Source organism: Protopterus annectens, chromosome 4.part0, assembly GCF_019279795.1.
Source record: "Protopterus annectens isolate FY-2018-M chromosome 4.part0, PAN1.0, whole genome shotgun sequence".
NCBI classification, from domain to species: Eukaryota; Metazoa; Chordata; order Ceratodontiformes; family Protopteridae; genus Protopterus; species Protopterus annectens.
Window position 1 is genome coordinate 287,810,535 of NC_056733.1, and position 16,526 is coordinate 287,827,060.

Sequence of the window (16,526 nt, forward strand, 5' to 3'; positions counted from 1 at the left end):
ACAATTTATTTTTGTACTAAGAAAATACTACAAATACAGTAAACCGGAACTCAAGCAACCTGCTGAAAATATTGAAGAAATACTGTACAATTTTCATGTGTTGCACTTTGTTTACCCCCTGCAGGAACATACCTTATGTTTTTAGAGTTTTGAAGTTTTAAAAAGGAAGATAGGAATACACTTCCTCTCTCCTCAACCTGAGAACAAGTCAAACCAGACAACAGTATAAGGTACAGTATTAGGCCTATTTTTAATAGTAACTCTCAAGCAACCAGAAACTACAGTTATCCGGCATCTACCAATCCCCATGGATGCCGGTTAACTGAGAGTTTACTGTAATATTGTTAAAAAAAAAAACCAAAAAAATAGATGTTTGTGATATGCAGTGTTTTATTCAACTACAGTAAAATCTCAGCAGATAAAACAAATCAAATCAAAATAGACAGGGGTAGACCGACTTCTTAAAAATCTAAATTTCAAAGAAATAAAATATACTTTATATTACATTTATTTCTTTATATACATACATGTACACATGAAAAAGCATTATGGTGTCAAAGGAATAAATCTATACAAGACCCAAGTTAGAGCTAAGTATTAAAGACTAGAACCCCTAAAAGGAAGCTACTCTTGCTATCATGAGATATCTGCTAGACAAAAAGTACTAGATGGGCAGAGAAGAAGCTGCCAGAAACTGATGTGGCAGTAATGGCTTTCTGGAGTGGTGGAACTGTTACCAAAAACTCATGTCTACTCAAAAAGAGATGCTTTGTGCAAATTAGAGTTGGGTCTAAATGAAAAGTCTGTGATAACAGAAGTGTACACAAGTCCATATATGTTTGCATACCTGTCATCCTTTTAGCCCAAAAAATCTGGATAAAGCTTGACACAATGGGGGTACAGAGACCCCAAAATAGGGAAATATTTTAAATATTACTCTTACAAATTTAAAAAGTTGTTAGTATAAGAGGGTATGTATTAATATGCATTTTCTAAAGGCTATCAAGTTTAATCTGAAATGTATGATATTATTTACTAATTTCATTCCTTAGATCATCTCAGTGATTTGCAAGAAAGCCAAACTTTATGAGGGATAGACTGAACTTTTGAGGCAAAAATCTGGACAGTTAAGAGGTATGTACAGGCAGTACATCCCCTGCTGTGTTATTGGTTTATTACCTAAACAAAGCTCAGAGTTTTGGTCCTTAAAAGAAGAAAATAAATACAATATATATATATATATATATATATATATATATATATATATATATATATATATATACACACACTAGAGTATTTCTATCCTGCCAAAACTACACTTCAGTACCAGAAAGTTCTGAACACACAAAAAAATTAACAGATAATTATATTCTGTAAGTTAGTAAATAAAAACCAGGCTACAACCGCTGAAAGATTTTTCCCCTTCAACATTTGACTTAAATGTGACTTCCTAAACTGACAATTACTTTGCAAGAAAATGTGTACATCAAGTCACATTTACAAACTGTCCCTAAAAAGTCTGAATAAGCAAACACTTCACTCATATTATTAAAAGCAAATTAAACTTTTTTCAATTACAGATGAGAAAGCTAGAACTTATTTTCACACTTTAATTCCTACTGGAACTATTCTTAGTAAGTTAATTCATAACAGATTACTCATATTTTTCTGCAAAATACCAATATAAGTTACATTTTTGGTATCCAAGATCCTGGGTATGATCTTGCATTGCAAGAGTTTTTCACACATTTCTTGTGATAACAATCTGTACATTATTTTGCCTGCATCAAACTCCTTTCTTAAATAAAAACAAACCATTAATTTCTCATTTATGAGCACTGTGGATGTTGTACTTTATGACAACAGTTATTAGAAAACAGATTATCTCACCAGCAGACCTGGATTTCACATAATGCTACAGGATAAGTAACTGCTACTTTTAATGTTTACCACAAATACTGCTCAGCTCTAGAACCAACACATCCTTCCGATTTGTGTTAAGTGCCCTGTTGAATGAGCCACTGGTTCCCAGCCAAACATTTTGTAAGGCATGTCCAAATTACTAGAAAATGGTTTCCCAGGGAAACTAACACATTATCTGAAAACAAGAGTTCCTTACACCCCCTGGGTGTGCTGCGGTATCTATAGCATACATTCCCACAAGCCTTACTATTATGTACGAAAATGCACAACTGCATTTTTATGAATTAAAAATGTAAAGCCAACAGCACGGTGATGTTATGCAATGTCACTGCTACATCTACACCAACAAAAACAATGACTACAATTACAAATAAGCAAGATTAGCAGTGTCACTTGTGTGGGAGGTCAAAAGACAGACACTACTTTGCTTTATGTTTCAATTCACCCCAGAAAATTATGTTACTATACAAACTGACTATCATGTCAACTGTTTTCCCAAATAATAAAACCTCAAGTGTTGATCATAGAATGTTTGCCATAGAATGATGCTTCAAAATTCTGCAAATTTTTGCTAATCTTCTGAAAAGATTGCACAGTAAAGGAAAATCTCATTTGAAGAAGAACCAAGAATCACCATGTCACTTTTTGATTATACAGGAGAATCTTTTGCAGCATTTTGAAAAATAAAAATCTCTTAAGATCTATGTTAAGCTCAGGGCTTGACCTGCTGGTTCAATTAGCTTAAAGCTATTCGGACACACGTCTAAATTTGTTTGGTGGTATTAGTACAAAATGCAAGCAAGGGAGAGCCTTGGGGTACTGCTCTGATCACAGGAGCTTCCAGGTGCTAGGACAAAAACTAATTATAATATTACCACTCAAAATTCTGCAATAAAAGTGGCAATAGGCTTCATAACAACTTGGAACTCTATTACATATGGACATCTCAACACTATTCTCAAATGGCAAGGTAAATATGTAATTGAACAGACAGGCTTTTCTGCCAATACTGTTCAATGTTCAAATTACAAAACTCAGGGACTACTAGGGGCCATTTAAAAGTTGCCAAAATGTAAGCCAGGTTCAAATACCCTATCACCTATCCAAAAAAGTCAACAGCCTTTTTATAACTCTCCAAACTACCCAGTCCTAATACTGAAAAGAAGAAATTCGAGTTTTGTAGCCCTAATATATATGAAAAAAAAAACAAAGCTAAGGTGGCAGACCTAAACCATGGCAAATGAGCAAAAAGATTTTTGACTCCTAGTCTTAAAACTGTATTGAAAAAGGTTAATTCCTATAGTAGATGTCAATTGTTCACTTTCAAAAATGTATAAATCAGCATCAAATCATCACACAGTAATCTGTAACTTACAGAAAATGATAAATGTTGCTTAAGTTTGTCCTGATATTCAAGCCTCATACCATTAATGTGCCTAGTACAACTATGCTAAATATTCTCCAATTTCCTAACCTGGGAAGAATTTAACATACAAAATGAAACATGCTACAACAAAACAGGTCTCACTGATGTCTTGAATAATGGGATTGGGATCAGTATCTTATTGTCCTTACTACTAGAGCACTGTAAAATATTACTAATTAACTCACAGAGCTTCCTCAATAAAATCTTTACATGTTCATCAAATTTAAGTCCATTACCTAACCAGTACCCCTCAATCTCTGACAATTTATACTGGACAAAACCAATTTGTTAATAGCTTAGGGATAAGCATTATTTTTACTATCAAGATGCAGCATAGAACATTTATTGATAGTAAACATCCTGTCAAATTTTGTGGAACACAAAAGCTGACCTAAATAGCTTTGCAAGCTGCTATGGAAACAGCTAGTTATATAATACTACCCATTTTCACATCTTCAGCAAATTTGATAAACCATACATTACATTCATTGTGTAATGCAGGCAAACAACCCACACAGCAGAGGGCCCAAAATGACCCCTTAAGATGTCCTAATTAGCCTAGAATTGGAATAGCAATCCTTGATTTTAACCTTGCATCATCTAGCTACCCTCCAACCACTTAGATACCAACTGTCTATTTAATGTATCAATATTAAATTGTTCTAATACATGCACAATTCCTACTTGAGAAACAGAATTGGAAGGCCTTAGCAAAGTCGTCATGAATTATGTCACCTGCAAGACCCTCATCTGGGGCTATAGGAACATTAAAGTAGAAATTAAGCAAGTTGGTTAAAGAAGAATAACTAGATTTGAAACATTGCTGGTAAATATCAATATCTTTCTCAAGGTCCTTGTTAAAACAAAGTACCAAAGAATATGCTCAAATAATTTTACAGTAAACTGGCACAGTAAAGCCCAGGCTCCCTTTAGAAATTGGAATAATGTAAGCTTTTTTCAAAATATTAAATAAGTAAATAACTAATCTAGAGAGTTTTGAAACAGGTCAACCAAACTTGGCAACAAGCCATCAGAAATATTACTTAGAGAAAAAGCAAAATAAATAGTCTGGCCCAAACATTGCATTTGGTTTAATCAATTTCAAGGCTCTATCAAGTGTCAGAAGTAATAATTGGTGAAGAACTGCAAATTGCATCATTCATCTGACCAGCCAAGACACTATTACCAGAAGCAGGAGTATAAAAATCCTTAATAAATGTACTTGCCAGAGTTTGTGTCAGTGATGCATTTTATCACCTGCCTTGTGACAGCTGTTAGATGAAGAGTCCTTGCCAAAATATCTAAAATATTTTATTATTAGCACTTAATTAGTAGCTAGATTAAACTCTGGAGGAAGCTCTAACATGTCTGACCAGGGCCTTCAGTTTTCTATAAAAATGGCTGTAATAAAAGCTATCAACAGTAAACTGTCCACTATGAAGACCATGAAAATATTTCTAGTAATTTAATACATTTAAGGCCCATTTTAAGTGTTTCAGAGTAAAGGTAAAAAACATTTAGGAAGTGATGATCTGTTCTGCAGATTTAATGTGAAATCAGTATTTGTATGAGAAATGCTATGCTTTTTTTGGGAGGGGTGCACTTGAGTCGTGTAGTACCCAAAGAAATACTTAAAAGATTTAAACACACAAAACTTCAATCAGCTGGAACTGAGGAACCTAGATGTTACAGTACCATTTGAAAGACTCAAAATATTGTACAGAAGTACAGAAAATGAATTTGCTGGACTATGAACAATTCCAGTATGCTCTCCAGTGGAGTGTACAAAATGACAACAGGGCAGATGCAATTTCTTCACAGGAGTGCAATTACAGACCACTGTTATAAGCCAGTCAAAACTATTGCAAGGTTCATAAATATTCTAAGCCATGGCAGAAGCTTGCACTTCTGGGGTCGTGCAAATCTATGATGCATTTTACGTTCTTCTGCTGATTTTACATGTGGCTGGAACACATTTGTACATGGACAACATTCACTCCATTCAGTCAACTTGCAGCCTACTAAATATATACACAGTGTACATTACTGCTTAGCAATGCTCCATCAGGTGAATGATCTAGACAGAGAGAACACCAGACATCTTAGATGTATAACAACAAATGTACTTAACGTCTGGGCCTTTCTTCTATCAAATACTGGTAAAATATACTGTTTTTAAAAAAAGGTAGGATGCACAGTTTATTTTCACATATCACTTGGGATTTTAAAGCAATACATTTTTGCAAGACCAGTCTGCTGAGCTCTGAAATGGTCACATTCAATTAAAATCTGACTGCTCTTTTATATCATCCCTGCTTATTGAACAAAATACACTGCATCACTGATCAGAAAAAAAAGTGCAAGACGAGCAGTAACAGCAAACTCCACAGAGCACTGGATTTAGGGGTACATTAAACAAATGCCCTTTTCCATTCATGTTTCTCAATATGCCTTAGAACTGGAACATTGCTGAATCATAGCACAATGGAAAAAATTATAAATGTACAAACATATCATAATGGGAAACATTAAAAATGGACAAAGCATGGATATTTAAAATAATTCTCAGATGACAAAAGGAGCATAATATTGTTTCATGATGCAGCATAGGAGGGAGGAGGGAGATGGGCAACATGCAAGAAAACACTGCTGACGTAACATCTCGCATCCATGTTGCAAAAGAAGGGACACCTCTAATGTATTACACTGGAAAATTAGAAAAACATTTGAAAAAGAGAGGAAAACTGTAATTTAGCTATTAAAATATAAAAACAAAAATATCTGTTTATTACTTTTGAATGTGTAAAATTAAATCAGTTTTACATAATTTGTATAACAATTCTCCAATTGATTTTGTACAGTTAATACAATATCACTGCCAAACTCTGAAAAACTGTCTTGTAGAGAAAGGCACCACTACACTCTGCTGTACTTAAGCGAGCATGCTTTCCTTCCTCATGTGAATTATCATACTAATGTGAAGTATAATGCTTAACTGTAACAAGTCTTTGCATAATTTTAGCCACTAAAGATGTTTGTACTGATCAGTTTCACTGAAAAAAATGTAATTTTCACAGCATAAGCAACAAATGTTTTAGAATATGGAAAGTTAACATACATCAGTTCTGCACAATCCCTTGCAAAACTCAAGCAGTTAAGTAAAGAGCTTCTTATACAGAAACTAAGCCTCTTATTGTCTGCATCAACATTCATTCGATCTTCTAGTCCAGTAGTTCATCTAGCAAAGGTTAAAGCGTCATCCAGTTCAGTCAGTTGAAAGTGCTTCTTTCTTTTTCTTTTTCTCCTTTGCATGTAGTTACCAGTCCCACTCAACCTTCACCTCAGGAAACTGCCACAGGTCAGGATGTCCCATGTGAATCAGGTCTTTGTAGGGCGATGTGCTCCACTGGAAGGGTGGTACCTCATCATAAGCTGGACCACTGATGGCAATCAGCTTGTAGGCTTTGTACAGCTCAAAGGAAGTAATCTGTAGAAGAAGTAATATTCACCAACAGATAAGCCAGTTACACTATGTAACAATGTGTGACTGAACATTTATATAAACTACTAAAGAAGAACAATTATTCAGTTAATCTTTCATTTATTCATTCATTTCCAATCACTGGCTTTATCCTATACAGGGCTATAGAAAAACTCAAACTTGTCAGGCAAGTGATAGGCACAATGCATAAAATGTACCCTGCATGAGGGAACACCTATCCATCACAGGACACAAACACATGTACAACTCAAGAGTAATCTAGAGGACTAAGTTCACCTATCAGCACATCCTTGTGATATTGGGGAAAATCTGAAAAACCTCAACAAAAACCCAGGTGGACAAAGGGAGGATAGGCAGATGTAAATTGAAAGTTTCAAAAAGGTTTTCACTAAACTTCTCTAACACTGTCTACTGCACTGAACTGCCTTCTGAAAGACAGATCAGGAAAGTAAGCAAACTGCAGAACCTTTGCTGCCTCAGTTTGCTACAAGCAATGCAGGCACTAGGAATGATCATGGTTCCACATATTGCAATTTATTAGCAACTTAAGAGAAGGTAAATATAACTTCCCTCCTTAGTAAACTATTCTGATGTAATATAATGCTAAAATAAATAACCTACTTTCACAGTAAACGCTACATAAAACTGTAACACAATATGCATTCTAACAACAGACATCACCAGCTGAACAGAAGACTGTGTTAGAATGATAGGCTTAAGCACACCATAGGAGAAATAAGATTTTTTTATTTAAACTCATATATTGAGTGGACACAGCAACTACACACTTAGAAAAATTATTACAAAATATAAGAAACTCAACTGCTCAGTCAGTATTCTGAACAGGTAAATTATTGTATGGATAAAGCCTTCTAAAACTCAAAGCACTTACTATCAGCACTAAAACCCTGAGGCCATCTATCTAACTAAAGAAATTATAACAACTCATCGACAGAACCAACATCTATGCTAAATAAAAAAAAATTTTCTTAATACTGTAGAGCCAATGCTCATTACCACTAGTGAATGGAAATAGAACCAGCAGTTTGGTGTACTCTAAAACTTTTAATTTAGCATGTGTTTTTATGCAATGAAATTTTCAACAGCTGAATCCATACTTCTCATCCTGGAAACATCACAAATCTAGACAAAGGCTCATGAAAAAAGTACAAATGTGTATGCTGATTAACATGCAATTCGCATACATAATTATGTAACCCGCCCACTCCAATGGAATTGTGGGATACCAACTTTCGAACACAAACAAACACAGACAACCAAAATATGGCCCCAGCCCAGACCCTGTTGTAAATGGGAACCATTTTTTTGAAGTGTGTAGCAATGATGTTCACTGGGAAGGGAGAAGATGATGAACCTTAGGATTTTGTTTTTGTTGACTTGCAATATGTGAGTTTTGTGGTAAAAGTAGGGCATTTAATGGTAGGCAATATTCCAATTTTAGCAAAAGAATATCATAGCTAGGACCTCCAAAAGTTATTCTCCATGGCCTAATGATCAGTGGCTTGGCTTGAATTTGTGCCACCCAGGGCTGTCTGAGTTTGCCGCACTTCCTCCCTCAGAAAATCATGGTCGAATGGGGCCCCCCTATACACAGCCCTCCCCCCTGCAGCCATTCCAATGTCCCATTACTTGGCTATTTCACCCCATTTACCATAGACACTGTAATGTTCGCACTGCTTTACTTCTACGATAATATGGACTTTATTTAAAACTTTTATTTGACATTTTATAGCACAAACACTGATGGACATCTGCTAAACAAAGCAATACAGTTTCTCAATGAAAATAGACTTAAGCATTAAAACTTCACTGCCCTTGAAACTCACATTCATTGAAACAGCATGAAACCCACATTCAAAGAAAAACGCATCTGGCCAGTGGCGGATAAAGATTACCTTTGGGCTGTTTTCAAATCATAGGCCCCTTGCACACAAAACATCCATGCGTTCTTTGATACACCTTCCTGATTGCATTAAATTACATTTCTTGTATAATATACCACACTTGTTAGAGCGCGTTTTAAATTTATTGTTTTGAACATTTTTCCAGTAAGCAATGAAACAAGATGCATAAACCACATTTCCATAATAAAACTCTACTCAAACTTCTACAATTCACCAGTATCAGTAAATGCGCACAACCTCCACAGAAGTAAACATCATCTAAATTCCACATTAAAGATATCTGTAAGATCTAGAACTAATGAAGAGGTTACTGCTAGCAAACAACTTAATATTTCATTATTTCATCTATAAATAAAGTGCCTGTTGCCCTTGAGGAATAAATTGTATATGTTACATTAAAAAAAAAATAATAAGCTAGTAATATTGCAATAGGGAATGGATGGCAAACTGATAACAGGCTCATAGTTACTAGGTATCTCCACCAAAGAGGACATTCTCAGGACTGCAGCATCCGCCCCCTTTAAAAGTACAACACAGTACAGTATCAGCAATCCATCTACATACTGTGGGAGTAGAACCCACAGCCTTCTGCATCAAAAGCAAGTATTCTACCTGTTCTGCTACAAACAACACAGACTTGCCATAAGCAGCACTAACCATATCTCCCCCCCTTGAAAAACTATACAGCACAAGAAATCTGGAAAAAGCCAAAATTTATTGGGGGGGTCAAATGCCCAAAGCCAGGGACACATTTTAAACATTGCCTGTATAAGCTTAGAAATCTTGCTAGAATAAAATGTTGAGTGTTACCATGTGTTTCTTGAAAGATAGGAAGACAAACTTAAATGGCTATTGTTATTTAGTGAATTCAGTTCTCACTGATTTGCCAGAAAATCACAAATTGTAAGAGGAACAGACCAAAAGTATGAGTCAAACATTCCAGACATTCTGTAAAACTTCCTTGAATCACAAGTGGTGGTATGGGGTAGAGAATTTAGGCTCTTGTACCTAAGGTATAGGGTTTGAGTCTGAGTAACTCTAAGCTGTTAAGTAATGCCTGCAGCAGCTGCCGGGATGATGCCTGCCATTAAGTAATCACATACACAACTACACTGTAAATGTTAAGCACACCTTCTCCTGCCGTAAATCTAGGTTAAGCACCTATAAAAGGTGCCTGCTGTTTCTATAAATGTAAAACAATACACTGATGCCTGCAGCCAATAAGTAAAGTAGCTGCTGTTTCTCTTGCATTCACATAAGCTAAACACAGTTTCTCCTGCCGTTTACAGCTGTTACTTAAAAGTTAAGCACCTATAAAAAGTTTCTCCTGCCTGCCATTTCACAACTCAGCTGTAAACATTAAGCACACTTTCTCCTGCCATTTGCAAGTTTCTCCTGCCTGCCACTTCTCTTAATATAAAACAGTGCACTAATGCAGTAAATAAGTAAAGACGCTTCCGTTTCTTTCTAGATGTAAAACAATGCCTTCTCCTGTCATTTGCAAGTTTCTCCTGCAGTAAGTAAAGAAGCTGCCATTTCTAAATCTAAAACAATGCCTTCTCCTACCACTTGCAAGTTTCTCCTGCAGTAAATAAGTAAAGAAGCTGCCGTTTCTCTCTAAATGTAAAACAATGCCTGCATAAGTAAAGAAGGCGCTGTTTCTCCAGCACGCACATATAAGTTAACCTGTTAAGTAAATAAGTAAAGAAGCTGCAGTTTCTCTCTAAATGTAAAACAGTTATAGTACAATAATGCCTGCATAATTAAATAAGTAAAGAAGCTGCTGTTTCTCTCACACGCACATATAAGTTAAGTTTATATTTTTTACCTGGAGGAGGAGCTGGGGAAGAAAGATGTGATGCGCAATGTGCAAACACAGACCAGTCTGCAGAATATGATGTCATTGTGCATGCCCTGCACATGATGACATCAGGAGTAAAAAAAATATCAAAAAAGAAAATTCAGAAATTAAAGAGGCCATACGGGAATTTGTGGCACCCCAATATTTTGCCCTCAAAACCGGAATTTAATGAAGAATTTGGGACGGTTGAGAGGTATGGTGAAGCACTGTATTGTGGGTACTCAAGAAAGCACTACTATTTTTATGTCATGCATTTTCTGATCAGCGTCTGATATGTTAATGCGGAAAAATATGTAGCACAGTTGCAAGAAGCTATCATTTGAAAGGTAAAACAAAGTGCAACCGGAATAGATTCTTCTGATGGTACTCTTACATCAGACAACACTAATATGTTATAAAATAATAATAATCCTCTTCCACAGGTAGCCCCCCCCCCTTTTTTTTTTTTTTTTTTTTACAGTAAATTACCAGATCCTGCACAAACAAAAATGATCAAAACTTCTGATACATACAACCTACTCTTACATACTCTAACGTTAACAACACATACCAATCCTATTTTTAAAATGATGTTTTTATTAACATTATGAAGACATTACCATTTCTCCTTTGCTATCAAAAATAAAACAACACAGCAGTATTTGAAGTAGAGAATATAGCAAAAGAGATACAAGAACAGGAAGGGGGATCTTTCAAATTACAACAAAAATAGGAATCGTCAGAAAGTACAGTAGTGTAAAATCTTACTATAACAGTAGATGTCCTTCCCTTCATTGTTGCAGGATTCCTTACCCTAGAGATCCCCTGCCAAGGTTAGCCCAATGTCCGGCCAGTATACCAAATACTTAGGATTACTAGTATGTCGCACGTCACAAGTATGCTCCCCACTCACAGAGCAGGGCATAAAGGTGATGTATGGACGTACCATCTTCAGAACTGAAAAGCCCCAGGAGGAACAGTCCAAGATGGAAAGGAGGAGCATGTGCAACCAAAAGGAAAAAAGAACAAAAGGGGGAGGAGGGAATACTGCAACAGTGAAGGAAAGGACAGCTACTGTACGGTAAGATTTTGCACAACTGTATTATGTCCTCCCATATTACTGCTGCAGTATTCCTTACACTAGGAAGAGTATAAAACCTCAAGAGTAAACTTGGGAGGAGTAGGGTCTAGAAGAGCCCTCAAAAACGCCATGCAGGATAGCTCTGGCAAATCTGTCTCTATCTCAGGAAAGCACATCCAGCTTATAATGTTGGGCAAAAGTATGCACAGAAGGCCAAGTAGCTGCCTCAAGGATGGCGTTGGTATCCAATCCTCTGAAAAAAGTACCAGAAGCCACAGCCCTGGTAGAATGAGCATCAACAAAAGTCAAAAGACTTTTCCCATGAAGAGAGTAACAAAAAGAAATGGCCTTAGAGACGCAGGAAAAAAAAATTGTTTGCTTAGAAATAGCGAAACTTTGAGACCTGGGATAAAAAGTTGTTCAGATTTACAAATGGCTTTAGTTTTATCTAAATAATATCTGAGCTGTCTATGCAAATCCAAGGTGTGAAGAAACTTCTCACTAGCAGCTTACAGAGAAGGGAAAAAAGTGGGCAAATGACTGGGCTGATTAAGAGACAACTCATTAACCACCTTGGGCATAAAAGAAGGATGAGTACAGACAGATACTCCGTCCCTATGAAAAACTAAAAAAGGAGGGACAGCAATAAAGGCCTGAAGCTCATATACCCTTCTAGCTGAAGTAAGGGCCAAAGGAAGAACAGTATTCCAAGTACAGCGCTATAAGGAAGCTGAAGCTGCAGGCTCAAATGGAGCCTGTGTCAAGTTTTAAAGAACAAAATTAAGGTCCCAGGAACAAGAAATAGGCTTCCAGAGAGGCCTAATATGAAGGACACCTTTAAGAATTGTTTGATCTTAAATCTAGAAGCCAAAGCTCGTATAGTCCAGTTTTCAGGTTATTGCTGAATACAGGGCTGTGTTACAAGTTTCGGTGTTCGCCCATACCTTACTTGGATAGAAGGAAGTTTCTCTGTTCACCTGTGAGAGAGGGGAGCTTTGAGCAGCCTATCTGTCCCTGGAGGAGTGATTTCAGCCCAGAAATTAGAAGTTTATTGGCCATTTTGGGCTAATTTCTCTCTCTCATTTCCCTGCTATAACACCGGCATTAGTGCGGTTTTGTGCATCAGGCAGTGCCGGCTAGCTAGGGTATAACTATTCCTGGCTTAACAAAGTCTACTCTTCAATTTTTCTCTTGGAACTAGACAAACTTTCAACTTAAGCACTCAAACCATTCACTTCTCAGCTCGGCACATGCTCAAAACTCATAGCAAGCACTAATAAACCTTAGCACTAGACCCCCCCCCCCATCCTGTAGAGAAGGACAAGGCTCTCTATTCGACCTTACCAGCCAATCAGTAAAACAGTTCACTGTACCTATCCAGACATATCCAAAGGGCAGTTTCAGGTGTACTCTCCGGTCCAACTGGTGAATCTGGGCATTTTGAGGCAATGTTACAACTGCCTCATGTACACAGACAACCCTCTCCTCCTACCACCAAACACTAATACATACGAGAGATGCAATTATACAGCTAAACTGGACGCTATGCTCTCTCAACCCAAGAGTGGACCAGAAAGTCAAGAGGAGAAGGGAATTACTTGCATCACACCACCAGTCTCACATAGACCCATGAAACCAGCACCAGCAAAAAAAAACACAAATACATGAAAACATACTCGGAGGCTTTAAATAAAAATCTGCAAAAGCAACAGAGACCTCCAAAGCAGACATCCAGCCTCCACCCCCCAACACAAACCATGAAACACATACTTCACAAAACCAGTGTGCCACACAAATCACAGCCCTTAAGGCAAAATAACATGCACAACACACTAGTAATAGATGACTCTATAGTCAGGCACACTGACATCCCACTCACTAGGCTGAACAAGGAGAAGGTCACTGTTAGCTGCCTGTCGGGTGCCAGGATCTGCCACATAACACAAGCACTCAGGTCACTCCAGAACACGTACAAATACAACTCTGTCATTGTCCATGTTGGTGTGAATGACCTGAGCCGTACCTCCCTGGACTACATGAAAAGAGACATGGAAGAGCTCTCTGATCACATAGCCCAGGCCAGTATGACCCTGACCCAGAGAAGCATCCTGCCCTCACCAAGAATGATACCAAGGTATAAAGAAAAAATGATCAATTTCAACAATTGGCTAAGCTTCTGGTGTCATTCAAAGGGGATCCAGTGTAAGTCAGCCTGGGTTGACGTGCTCGATAAGTCACGCTGCTTCGCTAGAGACTGCTTGCACCCATCACCCTTAGGCTTTCGAATACTATCTTGCCACCCCCATAGTGCCTTTTTTAGGCAAGGCTCAAAAGACAAACCCACCGCCGTAAATAGCACAAGTAACAAAAAACTGAGGGTAATGCTACTCAATGCCAGAAATCTAAACCTCAAAATGCATGCACTCTAGGCACTCCTCAGTATGGAGAAAATCGATATATGTGCAGTAACAGAAACCTGGTTTAAGGCTCCAGAGAGCACTCCAGCACTGCCAGGCTACAACTCATACCATACATTTTGGCCACAAAACCCAGACCGAAATACAAAAGGCGGGGGCGTATCCATATTCAAAGATACCCAACACCTCCAGGTTAGTGGCAGAGCACGATGCTTCGGAGATCATCCACGTGCAACTAACAACGGACAAAGCTGCAATTCAAATTGTAGCTTGCTACAGATCACCTACCAAGTCCCAGGACCCCCATTCCACATTTCTGGAAACATAAAAGTCCTACCAAACACCCTGATATTGGGTGATTTCAATTACCCAAACATTACCTGGGAGAACTACTCAAGTACTAACTCCCTTGCCCAACATTTCCTAGAATTTATAAACTCAAACATCCTGGATCAACAGGTCAACACCCCCACCAGAGGTGACAACATATTGGACCTGGTCATCACCAACATGGGCGACCAGTGTTCCACACCAGAGGTCAACCCCTCACTGGTTAGATGCGACCATAAACTAATCACTCTGGATATCCACATTCCGCTCCCATCCCTGGTCAAAGAAACCACCGTAAAAAATTTTCAAAAGCAAACGTCACATTACTTAAGACCAAGGTGGAAAGTTTCAAAGCCCCCATGCTAAAGAACACTGCCCAAGCTGCAAAATCCTTTACTAATGCACTCTACGGGCACCTACAAGAATGCATGGATCATGCTAGCCCAAGCAAAACCAAGACTCACTCCTCCAAGAAAAGGAAACCAGTCTGGTGGACCCCTGCCATAAACAAGATATACAACAGGAGGAGGAAACTAGTACAGAAAAGGGTAAAATCCCAAGAAGGGAAGACATCCCTGATCAGTATCAGCAAGAAACTATGATCCCTCAAAATCATCCAAGGCTAGCTTTGAAAGAAAAATTACCAAGGACTCAAAAGATGACCACAAGGTATTCTTTAGCTATGTCAAGAATCCAAGTGTCAATTCTCAGATCTGCTCGGAGTTGGTGCAGAATGGCACAAAATACAGTGAACTGACCAATATCGCCAACATCCTGGCAGACAGGTTCAGTGCAAATGTCACCCACCTCTCACCCCCCAAAAGGAACCATAAACATACCAGAAGAATGTAGTGCCCCTGAAATCACAGACACTCAGGTTAAAACAGCCCTCTCCAAAGCCAAAAACACAGCATCAATGGGACCGGACCTGACGGTGTCCCAGGCTGCTTCCTACATGAGCTCAAAGATGAACTAACCCCTCACCTAAACACACTGTTCAAACTCAGCCTCTTCACAGGCTATGTGCCCATAGAGTGGCACACAGCAACGGTTATTCTGCTCCACAAAGGTGGAGCCACAACAGACCCCGGGAACTATCGCCCTATAAGCCTGACTGGCTTGGTCTGCAAAGCTATGGAGCGCATCATCATCATGGATCTCATTGACAGAGATATTGGGAACCTCCAATCACTGGACCTTACCCAGTTCGGCTTTGTTAAGGGCAGATCATGCCTCCTAAACCTTGTGGACTTCTTTGAGACAGTTACCAAGGCTATAGACGAGGGAAAGGTGGTCCACACAGCCTACCTAGACCTCGCAAAGGCCTTTGACACCATTCCCCATTCTGGTATTCTAGACAAGCTCACCAGCCTGAACATAAACCCCTACATCACGAGATGGGTTGCCAATTGGCTCACGGACAGAACCCACATAAGAGTTGCGGGAGCTAGGTCCGACTCTAAACCGGTTACAAGTGGCGTTCCCCAGGGCTCAGTCCTAGGACCCCTCCTGTTCGGCTTTTACTTCTCAGAGGTACAGGCAAGCACAGGAGGACTATGGCTGACCAAGTTCGCAGACTACTACAAACTAGGGGCTATAACTGACTCTCCGACTGATGCAGACATCCTCCAAAAGGGTCTCACCGAGACAGATACCTGGTGTCAAAACCATGGCCTCAAGCTAAATGCCAAAAAGTGCATAGTCATGAATCACATCACTGTGGCATTGTCTGTAAAAACTTTGAGGGGCCCTGGAATGAATAGAGAATGGAAGGTCTGAATAGCTAGAAGAGCTCTTATGTCTTTGATGGTGATATTGTCCTTCTAACAAAGGAACCAAAGGCCTTGAACTTTTAGAGGGCTGAAAGAAGCTCCCCACCTCGCGTCTGAGACATCCAAAAAGAGTTCTGAGAGGAGAATGGGGGCTGAAAAGGAAGCTCTGGGTTGAGAGACAGTTGACAAATCTACCACTGAAGCTCTAGCTTGAGGCATGGAAGAAAAGGAATTGCAAAATCCAATGGATGAGAATGTCAAGGCCAGACTGACTTTAGGAGTCACTGTAGCTTTCTCATTTGAAGCCTGG

At 38.5% G+C, this 16,526-nt stretch overlaps 1 protein-coding gene across 1 annotated transcript in view; it reads right to left on the minus strand.

The window, feature by feature from the left end:
• Window positions 1-370: 370 nt before the first annotated feature.
• The window catches only part of PLBD2 (phospholipase B domain containing 2), a 634,614-nt gene continuing 618,458 nt past the window's right edge, over window positions 371-16,526 (minus strand). The window contains exon 12 of the mRNA XM_044068270.1: window positions 371-6,836. Within this exon, the coding sequence (XP_043924205.1) occupies window positions 6,666-6,836 (171 nt within the window). The 3' untranslated portion in view covers window positions 371-6,665. The remainder of the gene's footprint in view (window positions 6,837-16,526) is intronic.